General features: G+C 47.5%; 1 protein-coding gene across 1 annotated transcript in view; it reads right to left on the bottom strand.

Moving 5' to 3' along the window:
* The window catches only part of SHANK3 (SH3 and multiple ankyrin repeat domains 3), a 2,381,185-nt gene that overhangs the window by 1,743,299 nt on the left and 622,583 nt on the right, over positions 1 to 15,303 (bottom strand). The window contains exon 3 of the mRNA XM_078677930.1: positions 14,875 to 15,192. Within this exon, the coding sequence (XP_078534056.1) occupies positions 14,875 to 15,135 (261 nt within the window). The 5' untranslated portion in view covers positions 15,136 to 15,192. The remainder of the gene's footprint in view (positions 1 to 14,874; positions 15,193 to 15,303) is intronic.

The raw sequence follows: 15,303 nt of genomic DNA, 5'->3' as shown, positions 1-15,303 counted from the left end.
TGCTGAGTTCGATGTGCTGCTCAAAAAAATATGGGGTTACCCTGTGCTCTTCAGAGCCTGGGCTGGTTATAATCAGAATAAAACAAAACAATGCGTTTGTCGGATAGAATCTCAAAATGTAACTTTCTGCTGATGAGGAGTCAGTTTATTTCCGTGCTCACTTCTTTTTAGGCCTTGTATTGGATTCCCACAGCTTGTATTTGATGGTGAAGATATTTCACTTTGAATAAATTCCAGTCTTCCTTGTGATGAGTTTGCATTCTTCTAGCCCAATGCCTAGGGCCTCAAGTAGTTGTCTTACCGCTATCCAAGGCACATTTTATATACACAACTACGGCGTTTGGGTGACCTGTCAGAACCTGTTAAACCTGTCCAAGCACTGGTTTCACAAATTTAGGTGAGTGCTTGGTCTACAAGTATGAGTAACATTTGTTCATGAGCCCTCTAATTTAGGTATGCACAAATTAAAGTGATGCTTGTGTTTAGTGAATTTGTGTATATCCCTGGGAAAAGGATTGGGCAAAAGGGAGGTTTGTAATATGGACTCCTCATGAGCTAAAAGTTACATATTGGTTCTATGCAAAAGAAACATTATTTTGAGTGGGGTGTGGTAGCAATATTCTGTCTAATGTGTAATTTTGGCATTCATGTATGTGCCAGATGAAGTGCTACACAGATGTGTGCTGTTATAGACACTAATGTCAAATTGAGTGTTTTTTGTTACGCTCTGCTCCGGGTTCCTGAGACTTTCTTGGAACCTTTTTGGCTTTAAAGGTTTTAAAGCATCAGTTTCTCTAACAAGTCAGGTTATCTAAAGACCTGTTATGCATTTCATACATGCAATGTTTCTCTCACTTTGTCTCACTTGCGCCTGGCCTGATTAGGTCAGCCAGCTGCTACCTCTTGTCCCAAGAAGCACATTTCTGTTTTATTTTTAGGGCTGGAAAACGTTAGGTCATCAGGTCTTCAAAACAGTACAATAGGAACTACAAATAGAGACTTGGCTTTGGGTCAGCCTCCACAGCTATGGATTTTGATGCAGTTTTCATGGTTTATCATTGCTTACACAGACTGTGCATCAAGGCTGTGGCATGTTGTGATAGTTGCATTGCTGTACCTGTGTTCCCGTTTTGATGATGTGGGGTCAAGTAGTCCTTCTGTTAAACTAAAGATGTGACAAGACAAGACATGCCCCTTATAATCAAGAACTAATGCATGTCCTTTCAGCTATTTATTCTGCTGATACAATGGCATTTTAATTTCAGGTTCATGTTTTTTGTTTAGGAACTAAGGGACACAGAGATATTTCCTTCCAGCTCTTGCATGTTTTTTTTAATGTTAGTGTTGTGATAAAGTGTTGTTGGATTTACAGCTTTTTTTTCACAACGTAATTACGTGCACGCACATGCTTCCTTAAAAGTACAATGAAAATACTGGCCCTTCGTCGGAAGCCTACTAGGTAAGCTTCCCCTTCTGACTCACTTTCACAACACTCCTCTTTGAGGGTAATGCTTTCTGTTCATTCAACTCCCTGCTTCTACATTGTTATCCTAAGATGTTACTTCATTAGAACAACTGGGGGCAACACATACAAAGTCACCAAACAATTACAAACATTCCCTAACATAAACGGGCCTATTTCTTTATCAATGCTTGATTTATGAAAGAAAGAGTCCCCAAAGTTCTGCTCAAAACCCGGTGGCCAAATACCAAGACCGGTAGCCTTTAAAGCACGACCAGACACTCCCTGACCCCTTTGCTTGCATGCTCCTGCCTTCTCTTGGTGAAGGTTTTGCTGTATTTGTCTACCGCTGTCATTCCGATCTGTGTGTTTTCCTTCTCTTGCATTTGGTAAATATCTGATACTGAATTAGAAGTGCCATTGCCCCCCACCGGCACCCTCCGGCTCAAATTAAGCCCTGGCTTTGCTAATGCGTAACGCTTGTTCCAATTGCAGTGTCTGATTCCCATGCTTTCCTCTATCACTGAACTGATTTGGGCTATCATTATGCATGGTTTTGTCACACCTCTAAGGATTGCCCGACAAATGGCCATGATATTCCTAAAGGGAGAGCTGTTTGGAAAGAGAGGAAGCTCTTAGCACCTGTGCTAAACAGGGAGACCAGAAAGCAAGGAACCCCTTCCTCTTATACTGTGAGATACAGTTGCATGCCTTTTGCACTTTCTTACCTCTTGTCAAAGCAATCATTGCTCTCTTTATTACTGGAGTATGTAGTTACCCAAAAAGGAACTGAGTGCAGTGTGCTTAATTAGTTGTGAGTTCTGGTGTTGGTGGGACCAGAAGAGTTTGTTCCAGACTTGGTGCAGAGGTTTGTAGGGGCATTTTACATATGAAGTGGAATACCAAAGTAGTGCAAGGGGCCGCTTCAAAGGCAGAGTAGGCAAAATGTATGACTTGAGGCGAACTGTGTCTGATATTGGGAGGAAGGAAGGCCATAATGCTATTCTACATTCAAGGTGGCTTTTGATTATCAGAATTCACTGATAGTAATGTGCCCCAAGGCTTGTATATTTGAACAGGAAAGAGCCTCCTCTGCAGTTTGGGGGCCCACCCAGCAGCAATAGAAGCCCAACACTGAAGGAGACACTGTTCAGACACCAGACAAACACCTAAGGGTGTCCACCAAGGAGCAATCAACAGAAACCCTCTTGAGACACCAACACGCGACAGACTGAACACTAAAGGGATTCCGCCCAGGAAGAATAGAAGCCAAAATCCCTGGAAGCACTGTTAAGTCACCAGAAGCGTTTTCAGTGCAGATTTGCTGCACACTCACTCCTCTTGTGCACTAAGCCAGACATCACCAAGATCTAACATTTGACATTCCAAATGAAAGCAGGCAGTCTCCAGATCCAGGCCGGAAGTGAGATCAGGTCCAGGAGTACCCTTGATCAGGAAATGATTACTGCTTGCCCCCGGAACTGTTAGATCAGGATGCAAGAATACTGTTAGGTCTAAATGGAGCAAACCCAGGGATGTATCTTCACAGGAGAGCCATCTGACTAATATCCACCACTCAAATTACTTTCTTATTTCACATACTAATTCACCACTAATCCTTTATGGGTTTCCAGAGTAGCGTGCTTCAACACTCCATCAGGGGTAACAAGCGCTATATAAATACAAACCTTTTTTCCTCTCTATCCTTCCGAATCCAAATAACTGACTAACCTATCCACCACTTAAAATGTACTTCCATGTTTAGATATACTGATTCAACACTAATCCTCTATGGGTCCCGGAGTAGCTTGTCACTAGCCGAAAAAAGTGCTTTGACGCCTCGTCAGGAGTAGTAAGTGCTATACAAATGCAATAACAATACAATACATTGTTCCAGAAAATTCCACTCCTAGCACCTCGTCTGTCCTAGTCACAAAATTCTCCAATGGCATTAAATCTGTTTACTATGGAAGTCTAGTAGCTACATACACATCCTTATCATGCAAATCACCCACAAACACCTTCCCTGTGTACCCATGCCCACAACAGATTGAATTAGGCCATTTGTCAGGGCGAGGCCAACTCTAGTGCCCTCTATCAGGTTCTCCCAAAAAATAACATCACACAGGCCAAAATGTTGTAAAAAAGAACAACAAAGCTAGATCTTTGAACTGGCCTTATGGTCCTGATTATGAGTGAGCCGCAGTCTTATGAACTCCTGTGCAAACCTCTGTCTGTACAAAGTTCAGAAATCCAGTTGTGCAGGGCGTACCATACCCCATAATTACCAGGTACAATAAAGTCTGCACTTTTCATTACATTTTGGCAGGTCAAACCTGTCAGAATTTAACAGGTATTTATATTTACTGAGGGAAAATCGTCATGTTACTCCTCAAAAACTGAGAACAGTTACAACTTAATTACAAACCAGGGCTGCCGTAATTAGGAATTTGGTGAGAAAATACACTGGTGTACATAACATATAAAGTCATAACCCACAACGCCCCAATATACCCAGTCCAGAAAATGCATATCTTAAGGGAAAACTCCAAAATTTAGGAAGAACTGGTGCTTGAAATCCCAAAATTCTCTTAATAAGCCCATCTCATTGACACAGAGAAATGCTTGAATGATAGAACTCCTATCCAACTAATACACTACGACTAACATATGAACCCTGACTTCTGTTTCGAACTGTGTTAAACACACAGGGTTTACCCTCAATACCTTCACGTCTATCTCCAGGGTTAAGGACAAAGACCTCTCTCCTCACAGTTGGGATGCTCTGCCTTGGCATCACCATTACCTCTCAGCACTTTGCGTTTTACCTGTTGCCTTCCTGCTGTATATGGTAGGATGCTCCATTCAGCACTCTGTTGATGCCCAGCTGGGGTTTCAACTTTCTACTACACAAGCACATTAGGAAAACAGAAAGTATAAACAGACCCACAGACCATGCATCATCTTAGACTCCTCGCTCACCATGAGCCACCAGATCAATGCCGTCTCATCATCCTGCTTCCAAACACTATGCCTGCTCTGAAAGGTTTTCAAGTGGATCCCGACGGAGTCCAGAAAGATTGTCACCCATGCACTTATCAGTAGCAGAATCGACTACAGCCCTGCACTCTATGCCAGCATCACCCAGAAATTCCTCAAGTAACTGCAGAACATTCAGAACGCTTCCGCCAGACTTTTCCTCAGCATCCCCCACCGCAGACACATCAACAGCCAACTGAGAGACTTCCACTGGCTCCCAGTAAACAAAAGTATCACCTTCAAGCTTCTCACACATGCCTACAAAGCTCTACATGATGCGGGACCTGGTATCAAAACCACAGCCTTGCATTCTACGCACCTAACAGAGACCTCTGCTCTGCCCAACTCGTCCTGGCTACCGCCCCACGCATACGCAAGACCACAGCCGGAGGAAGATCCTTCTCCTACCTCACAGCAAAGACTTGGAACACACTACCTATCCACCTCAGACAATCACAGTCACTGCCTCAGTTCAGGCAGGACTTCAAGACCTGGTTCTCCGACTTAACCACAATATCTTCGATGGACCAGCAGCTACCCCCCCACCCTCCCCCCCCCCAGCACCTTGAGACCCTTACAGGTGAGTAGTCACAATTTACAAGGCATCTGATTGATTGATTAATTGGTTTAAATGATTGTTTGTGGCTCCCAGAGTGAAAGAGAATAACCTTTACCCTCATCTGCATGGTCCAGAAACACTAGAGCAGTGGTTCTTAAACTGTGGTCCAATGACCCCTGAGGTCCACAGAGTCTAGTCACGGATGCCACAACTCCTTAGAAAAGTAAATAATATTAGTAGATTAGTAAAGTGTACATAAATAACTAAGCACATTGTAAAACTGCAAATTTAAAAACATTCTGTAAATGAGAAGGAATTTGAAAGTAGAGGCTAAAATTTCAGTTAGTATCCTCAGATTAATTAGTGGGAGCAGTGCAAGTGCATCAAACAGAATATAGTATGGATGATGAGGGGTCTCAATTTAATTTAGAAAAGTTCCAACCTTTCCATTCGAATTAAAACTTTGATTTTTTTATATATTTGTTTGTGAATAAAATACAATATTCCATTATTTGTGTATTTATTTTATGAATTCTTGTTTCTGTTTTTTTTGGTGTATTGTTTTGCATTTCAAATCATTGAAAATGATTTGGTGGGGTGTCTGGCTTCCAGTAATTACTTAGAAGTGGGCCCCGGGTTCTAATAATGTTCCAGTAATGATTAAGTGGAGGGTCACAAAAGTTCACAGGTTTAGATCCCATGACCTGGAGGACGTCGAATTCAAGCCCCTGTTGCCTATATGAGCTGCTCCATCAACTCCCCTAAACTGGGTACAATGCCACCCGACTATGACAAACATCATAGTGCATGCATCTGTTTCGGCCTAGCAGTGAGAGGTATAACCTTGAACCCCTACCCCTGAGTTCAGTGTAAAGGGTTCTGCACAGAGATCAGAAAGCGTATAGCAATCAGTACATAGCGCTTGGTACACGTTCAGCATACACGCAGCAACTGGTAACAAGACAAAATATCGAATTCAAAATATAGAATTACCAAAATATCGAAGTCAAAATATAGAATGGACAAAATATCGAATGGACAGAATATAGTGGTGAAAAATATCGAATTGAAGGTAAGTAATTTAATATCAAATAATAATTTTTACCCCTACGCTATCCAACGCTTTCCCTACTGTTGCACTCCCTGGAGTGGAAATAGTAATTTTTACCCCTACGCTATCCAACGCTTTCCCTACTGTTGCACTCTCTGGAGTGGGAATAGTAATTTTTACCCCTATGCTATCTAACGCTTTCCCTACTGTTGCACTCTCTGGAGTGGGAATAGTAAATTTTACCCCTACGCTATACAACGCTTTCCCTACTGTTGCACTCACTGGAGTGGTAATAGTAAATGTTATATTTATTATTTCATTAATTTTAAATTACTTTTAAGACATTTAAAAAAATTCTATATTTTGACCAACTATATTTTTTTTAACTATATTTTTGATTCGATAACTTTGTACTTACCTGTTTGTAGATAGGAATTCGATATTTTTGCATTCTATATTTTTTCTTCTATATTTTGGTAATTCTATATTTGTGAATTCGATATTATGTCAGTGATTCGCAGCAACTAGTATATGCACAACACAAGTTTTATGTACACAGTGATGGAAATTAAAGTGTAGATGGGTGGATCCTCGCCAGTGGTTAATTTGTAAATAAATAAGTGCCAGAGCTCTTGTCAGGAGACCACTGCAGCTTGTACCACACATTGCCGCTGCCATGCTGCCAGTGATAGCAACAACACAACTACTAACCATCACACTCCTACAAGTGTGACAATTCAGACTAGCCGAGGCCCCCAAAGTTATAAGAATGACTTGGGAGGCAGGTAATAGTAATTTTTAATATATACTGAATTAGTAATTGACTGTTGCTGTGGTCATCTGAGACATCATCACCATGTGGCAGACTGTCACAAGCACCTGTGTTGACAATTAACTACCAGTGCCAAGCACCGGAAACCACTGGCTCAAATTAACCCTTGATCCTTGCTATCTCAAAGTACCTGTTTTCTCCTGAGCAGTGCTGGGGCCCTCGCAATAAAAGTATCACACCACTGCGCACTGCGGAGAAGTGCTGGCTATCTCTCTCTGCAAATGAAAGAAGGGCAGGCTCTCGCCCTACAAACAAAAGCAGTGCTGGCTCATTCCCTGAAAATTAGATAAGTGCAACCAGCCCTGCAAATGAAAGTAGTGCAGGCTTTCTCCCTGAAAATGAAAGCAGTGCAGGCTCTCTGTCTTCAAATGAAAGAAGTGCAGGCTCGCTCCCTGCAAATGAGAAAAGTGTAGGCTCGCTCTGTGCAAATTAAGGAAGTGCAGACTCACTCCCTGTAAATGAAACAAGTGCAGGCTCACTACTTGCAAATGAAATAAATGCAGGCTCTCTCTATGCAAATGAAAGAAGTACAGGCTCCTGCGCTACAATGAAAGAAGTGCAGACTCTCTCCCTGTAAAGAAGTGCAGGCTTTAGCCCTGCAAATGAAAGAAGTGCAGGCTCGCTCCATTCAAATCAAAGAAGTGCAGGCTCGCTCCCTGTAAATGAAAGAAGAGAAGGCTCTCTCCTTACAAATTAAACAAGTGCAGGTTCTCTCCCTGCAAATGGAAGATGTGTAAGCACTATCTATGCAAATGAAAGAAGTACAGGCTCTCGCCATTCAAATTAAATCAGTGCAGGCTCTCTCCCTGCAAATGGAAGACGTGTAGGCTCTCTCTATGAAAATTACATCAAATAAAAAGAAGTGCAGGCTATCTCCCTGTAAAGAAGTGCAGGCTCTCTCCCAGCAAATTAAAGAAGTGCAGACTCTCTCCCTGTAAAAGAAAGAAGTGCAGGCTATCTCCCTGCAAAGAAGTGCAGGTCCTCTCCATGCAAAGACGTACAGGCTCCCTTCCTGCAAATGAAAGAAGTGCAGGCTCGCTCCCTGCAAATCAAAGAAGTGCAGACTCGCTCCCTGCAAATAAGAGCAAGCTCTCTCCCTGCAAATCAAAGAAGTGCAGGCTCACTCCCTGCAGACGAAATAAGTGCAGGCTCTCTCCCTGCAAATGGAAGACGTGTAGGCTCTCTCTATGCAAATGAAAGAGGTACAGGCTCTCGCCCTTCAACTGGAAGAAGTGCAGGCTCTCCCTGTAAAGAAGTGCAGGCTCTCTCCCTGCAAATGAAAGCAGTGCCAGGCTCCCTCCCTGCAAAAGAAAGAAGTGCAGGCTATCTCCATGCAAAGAAGTGCAGGTTCTCTCCCTGCAAAGCAGAACAGGCTCTCCTCTTGAAAATGGAAGTAGGGACGGCTCGCTCTCTGCAAAGGAAAGAAGTGCAGGCTCTCTCCCTGCAAATGAAACAAGTGCAGGCTCGCTCCCTGCAAATGAAAGTAGTGCAGGTTCTCTTGCTGCAAATGAAACAAGTGCAGGCTCTCTCCCTGCAAACGAAAGACGTGTAGGCTCTCTCTCTATGAAATTGAAAGAAGTACAGGCTCACGCCCTTCAAATGGAAGAAGTGCAGGCTCTCTCCCTGTAAAGAAGTGCAGGCTCTCTCCCTGCAAATGAAAGAAGTGCAGGCTCGCTCCCTGCAAATCAAAGTCATGCAGACTCTCTCCCTGCAAAGAAGTGCAGGCTCTCCCTGCAAATCAAAGAAGAGCGGGCTCTCTCCCTGTAAATCAAAGAAGTGCAGGCTTGCTCCCTGCACCTCAGAGAAGTGCAGGCTCTCTTTTGGCACATCAGAACAGTGCAGACTCTCTCCCTGTAAAGAAGTGTAGGCTTGCTTCCTGCAAATAAAAGTGCAGGCTCTCTCCCTGCAAATGAAACACGTGCAGGCTCACTCCCTGCAAATGAAGGTAGTGCAGGTTCTCTTGCTGCAAATGAAACAAGTGCATGCTCTCTCCCTGCAAATGAAAGATGTGTAGGCTCTCTCTCTATGCAATTGAAAGAAGTACAGGCTCACGCCCTTCAAATTAAAGAATTGCAGGCTCTCTCCCTGTAAAGAATTGCAGGCTCTCTCCCTGCACATGAAAGAAATGCAGGTTCTCTCCCTGCAAATGAAAGAAGTGCATGCTATCTCACTGCAAAGAAGTGCAGGTTGTCTCACTGCAAAGTAGTACAAGCTCTCTTCCTGCAAATGAAAGAAGTGTAGGCTCTCTTCCTGTAAATGAAAGAAGGGCAGGCTCGCTCCCTGCAAATGAAAGAAGTGCAGGCTCTCTCCCTGCAAATAAAAGAAGTCCAGGTTTGCTTCCTGCAAATCAAAGAAGCTTCCTTCAATTGAAAGAAGTGCAGGCTCTCTCCCTGTAAAGAAGTGCAAGCTCTCTCCCTGCAAATCAAAGAAGCTTCCTTCAATTGAAAGAAGTGCAGGCTCTCTCCCTGTTAAGAAGTGCATGCTCTCTCCCTGCAAATGAAAGAAGTGCAGGCTCGCTCCCTGCAAATCAAAGTTGTGCAGACTCTCTCCCTGCAAAGAAGTGCAGGCTCTCACGGCAAATCAAAGAAGAGCAGGCTCTCTCCCTGCAAAGAAGTGAAGGCTCTCTCCCTGCAAATCAAAGAAGAGCGGGCTCTCTCCCTGCAAATCAAAGAAGTGCAGGACTGCTCCCTGCACATCAGAGAAGTGCAGGCTCTCTTTTGGCACATCAGAACAGGGCAGACTCTCTCCCTGTAACGAAGTGTAGGCTTGCTTCCTGCAAATAAAAGAAGTGCAGGCTCTCTCCCAGCAAATTAAAGAAGTACAGGCTCGTTTTCTGCAAATAAAAGGGGTGCAGGCTCTCTCTCTGCACATCAGAGAAGTGCGGGCTCTCTCCCTACAAAGAAGTGCAGGCTCTCTCCCTACAAAGAAGTGCAGGCTCTCTCCATGCAAATAAGTGCAGGCTCTCTCCCTGCAAATGAAAGATGTGTAGGCTCTCTCTCTATGCAATTGAAAGAAGTACAGGCTCACGCCCTTCAAATTAAAGAATTGCAGGCTCTCTCCCTGTAAAGAATTGCAGGCTCTCTCCCTGCACATGAAAGAAATGCAGGTTCTCTCCCTGCAAATGAAAGAAGTGCATGCTATCTCACTGCAAAGAAGTGCAGGTTGTCTCACTGCAAAGTAGTACAAGCTCTCTTCCTGCAAATGAAAGAAGTGTAGGCTCTCTTCCTGTAAATGAAAGAAGGGCAGGCTCGCTCCCTGCAAATGAAAGAAGTGCAGGCTCTCTCCCTGCAAATAAAAGAAGTCCAGGTTTGCTTCCTGCAAATCAAAGAAGCTTCCTTCAATTGAAAGAAGTGCAGGCTCTCTCCCTGTAAAGAAGTGCAAGCTCTCTCCCTGCAAATCAAAGAAGCTTCCTTCAATTGAAAGAAGTGCAGGCTCTCTCCCTGTTAAGAAGTGCATGCTCTCTCCCTGCAAATGAAAGAAGTGCAGGCTCGCTCCCTGCAAATCAAAGTTGTGCAGACTCTCTCCCTGCAAAGAAGTGCAGGCTCTTACGGCAAATCAAAGAAGAGCAGGCTCTCTCCCTGCAAAGAAGTGAAGGCTCTCTCCCTGCAAATCAAAGAAGAGCGGGCTCTCTCCCTGCAAATCAAAGAAGTGCAGGACTGCTCCCTGCACATCAGAGAAGTGCAGGCTCTCTTTTGGCACATCAGAACAGGGCAGACTCTCTCCCTGTAACGAAGTGTAGGCTTGCTTCCTGCAAATAAAAGAAGTGCAGGCTCTCTCCCAGCAAATTAAAGAAGTACAGGCTCGTTTTCTGCAAATAAAAGGGGTGCAGGCTCTCTCTCTGCACATCAGAGAAGTGCGGGCTCTCTCCCTACAAAGAAGTGCAGGCTCTCTCCCTACAAAGAAGTGCAGGCTCTCTCCATGCAAATAAGTGCAGGCTCTCTCCCTGCAAATGAAAGAAGTGCAGGCTCTCTCCCTGCAAATGAAAGAACTGCAGGCTCTCTCCCTGCAAATGAAAGAAGTGTAGGCTTGCTTCCTGCAAATGAAAGAAGCGCATACTCACTCCCTGCAAATGAAACAAATGCAGGCTCGCTCCCTGCAAATGAAAGAAGTGCAAGCTCTCTCCCTGCAAATCAAAGAAGTGTAGGCTCTCTCCCTGCAAAGAAGTGCAGGCTCTGTCCCTGCAAATCAAAGAAGTGCAGACTATCTCCCTGCAAATGAAAGAAGTACAACCTCACTCCCTGCAAATCAAAGAAGTGCAAGCGCTCTCCCTGCAAATCAAAGAAGAGCAGGCTCTCTTTCTGCAAATAAGTGCAGGTCCTCTCCCTGCAAAGACGTACAGGCTCCCTTCCTGCAAATGAAAGAAGTGCAGGCTCGCTCCCGGAAATGAAAGAAGTACAGGCTCTCGCCCTGCAAATCAAAGAAGTGCAAGCTCGCTCCCTGCAAAGAAGAGCAGGCTCTCTCCCTGTAAATCAAAGAAGTGCAGGCTTGCTCCCTGCAAACAAAATAATAGCAGGCTCTCTCCCTGCAAATGGAAGACGCGTAGGCTCTCTCTATGCAAATGAACGAAGTACAGTCTCTTTCCCTTCAAATGAAAGAAGTATAAGCTATCTCCCTGTAAAGAAGTACAGGCTCTCTCCCTGCAAATGCAAGAAGTTCAGGCTCTCTCCCTGCAAATGAAAGAAGTGCAGGCTATCTCCCTGCAAAGAAGTGCAGGTTCTCTCCCTGCAAAGCAGAACAGGCTATCTTCCTGCAAATTGAAGAAGTGACAGCTCGCTCTCTGCAAATGAAAGTGCAGGCTCTCTCTTTGCAAATGAAACAAGTGCAGGCTCTCTCCCTGTGAATGAAAGAAGTGCAGGCTCTCCCCCTGCAAATGAAAGAAGTGTAGGCTCTCTCCCTGTGAATGAAAGAAGTGCAGGCTCTCCCCCTGCAAATGAAAGAAGTGTAGGCTCGCTTCCTACAAATAAAAGAAGTGCATACTCACTCCCTGCAAATGAAACAAATGCAGGTTCGCTCCCTGCAAATCAAAGAAGTGCAGGCTCTCTCCCGCTCTCTCCCAGCAAACGAAAGAAGTGCAGGCTCTCTCCCTGCAAATGAAAGAAGTGTAGGCTCTCTCCCTGCAAATGAAAGAAGTGCAGGCTCTCTCTCTGCAAATGAAAGAAGTGCAGGCTATCTCCCTGCAAATGAAAGAAGTACAGCCTTGCTCCCTGCAAATAAAAGAAGTGCAGGCTCTCTCCCTGCAAATGAAAGAAGAGCAGGCTCTCTTTTTGCAAAGAAGTGCAGGCTCTCTCCCTGCGAATGAAAGAAGTGCAGGCTCTCTCCCTGCAAATGAAAGAAGTGCATGCTCTCTTCCTACAACTCACAGAAGTGCAGACTCTCGTCCTGTAAAAAAGTGCAGGCTCTCACCCTGCAACTGAAAGAAGTGCATGGTCTTTCCCTTCAAATTAAAGAAGTGCAGGCTATCTCCCGTCAAAGGAAAGCAGTGCAGATGCTCAGTGCTTGACAGTTTAGAGCGCTGATTGTACACCACTGAGCACATGACCAGGAAAGCGTACAGTGCTGTCTTCTTCCACAACAATTAGTACATGCATCACACCTCGTCCTTTATAAATAATAAATACACCGCTGTGCAGCTGAGCACTGCATGTTTCCTGGATCGGCTTGCAGTGTAGTGCAGTGCAGCCTCGTGTGCACCAGTATGAGCTCAGGCCACTATAAAGCCAATCATTCAACACCACGCGTGAACAATGCCAGAACCCACGCGCCACTGCAGTTAACCAGTGCCAGCACACAGACCAGTGCAGCGCGCGATGTGAAACCCCGCAGCGGGACCGCCAGGCCGCACGCTCAGTACACTGCCAGCACCCTCCTCACGACCGCCCGTGCCCCCTCCGCCGGCTCCAGGGCACTCCAGGTCTACCCAGCTCAGTCTGTCCTGGTGTGCCCGGCTCCGTGACGTAGCGAGGGTTCCACGGACCCCGGTGCTACCGCGCCTGCTGCACCATTCACAGCAGCGCCCCTGGCTCTCATACAAAACTGTCTGGAAGCGATCACGAGCAGAAGGGTGGACAGGCTCGCCCGGGCTGGCAGTTCCCAGTGATGCCCAGCTCTAGAATGCAGTGTCTGGAAGCCCTCACACGCCGTGCCAGGCGGGCACTCTCTGCCAGGCTCCCCTTGCCAACTGTCTGCTGAACCTGGCCAGCACTCTTTAATCTGCGAGGTCGCAGGGAGGCGCTGACCTGTTCACACTCACAGTGACCCTGCCCCACCCGCGTCCTGCCCTCCCTCCCCAGGAATGGGGACTCCCTCTGGAGAAGCCCGCTCTGCCAACGAGCTGTGCCAGGCACAGGGCACTCCACGGAGGTGGAGAACGGCTGCTGCCCAGACACGCAGGGAGTGACCACAGACAGGGTGCCACCACCACACTCACTGCGCACAGCGCGCCCACCAATCACCAGCCCGGGCAGGATACGACCCTGCGGGCACCGGAGGGCACCTCGCGGCCAGTCTGTGGGAGTCCCGCCCGGGCACTCCCGGCTACCAGCGCCCCCTGCCAGCTCCAAGCGGATCTTTAACGGTATTTTGAACAGCATGCATACACCATCTTTCAATGAAGTAATTGCACATTTTCAGTAGCACATAAAAATGCATTTAACAATGAAAAGCAGCACTGGGCTTCCACACAGAAAGCCAACACTCCCCACAGGGCTTTCATGAACTGCAGCCGCCACGCGCCGGCAGCCCCACTCAGGACTGGATCACTCACGCCGGCACTCACTCGCGGACAGGTTCACTCACTTCCTGGGTCGCGCTATGTGCTTTTACTACTAGCCTCACTCCTCGCCGGGTTCACTCGCCATCATGCTCACTCATTGGACTCGCTCATCAACAGGCTCACTCGCTGCTGTACTCATTTACCACCATGCTCACTCACCCTCATACACTACCCCTGCCTGCCACACTCCCCCGTCACTGAGCTCACGCACAGCTCACTCCGCACCAGACTCATTCATCGCGCTGCTCACCCACTGACACTCACCCTCTTTCGTGCTCACACATGTCCAGGCTCGTTCACTCTGACACTGACTCACTCACCACTGCACTCGCTCACCCGAGGCGCTGTCACCCTCCACACTCACACTCCTAGGGCTCACTCACGCCCAGGAGCCAAGCTCACTGACCAGTTGACTCATGTACTTACAAACTCAGTCACCTGCCGTCCCTCACAAGATAGTCACCGTCAAGCTCGCGCACCGCAAGGTTGACACACTCACAGTAAAGTTGACCTCCAATCTCACGCACCTCCTGCCTCATATACCTCCAGCATAACGCAACTCCAGCCTCACGCACCGGCGCCGCCCGATTCACTCACTCCCAGTAAAGTTCCCATCTAGCCTCACGCACCGCCAGTCTCACGCACCTCCTGCCTCACATACCTCCAGCCTCGTGCGCCTCCAGCCACACATACCATCACGCTCACGCACATCCATCCTCGCATACCTTCCGCCTCACGCTCCTCCAGCCTCACATACTCCAGGCTCACGCACATGCAGCCTCACGCACCTCCTGCCTCACATACCTCCCTCCAGCCTCATGCACCTCCAGCCACACATACCTTCACGCACATCCAGCCTCGCATACCTCCGGCCTCACGCACCTCCAGCCTCACATACCTCCAGGTTCACGCACCTCCAGACTCACATACCTCCAGGTTCACGCACCTCCAGCCTCACATACCTCCAGGTTCACGCACCTCCAGACTCACATACGTTCACGCACCTCCAGCCTCACATACCTCCAGGTTCACGCACCTACAGCCTCACACACCTCCAGGTTCACGCACCTACAGCCTCACACACCTCCAGCCTCACGCACCTCTAGCCTCACGCACCCCCAGGCTCACCCACGCCCGCCGGCCCCCGGGCCGCGCTCACCGTCTGCTGCAGGTCTGGGATCCCGATCCGGATGACAATCGCGTTGCCGGCGCCGGGCTCCTCCATCCGCGCCGGGGACCGTGGCGGGCCGGGGGGGCTGTGCAGGCTGCCGCCGTAGAGGCTCTCGTCGCGGAGGCTGTCGCCCTTGTCTCCGTTGGTGGCACAGTAGGGCTGGGGCGGCTGCTGGGGCTGGGGCTGCGGCTGGGGCGGCTGCTGCTGATCCGGAGTCTCATGTTTGTGGGTCGCTGGACGCAGAGGCATGCTCTGTGCGGAGAGAGGGAGTGTGCGAGGGCACTTCAGAGCGCCAGCATCACAGCACTGCACGGGGGAGGGGGGAAGGAAGGAAGGAAGCAGGACGGGGGTGCAGAGGGTGGGGAAGAAAGGAAGGAAACACGGGGAAGGGAAAGGAAATGCAGATGAGAAGAAGGA

This window comes from Lissotriton helveticus, chromosome 1_1 (assembly GCF_964261635.1).
Source record: "Lissotriton helveticus chromosome 1_1, aLisHel1.1, whole genome shotgun sequence".
Classification (NCBI taxonomy): Eukaryota; Metazoa; Chordata; class Amphibia; order Caudata; family Salamandridae; genus Lissotriton; species Lissotriton helveticus.
The sequence above is the reverse complement of the archived record's forward strand: the minus strand, read 5'-3'. Positions and strand labels throughout refer to the sequence as shown.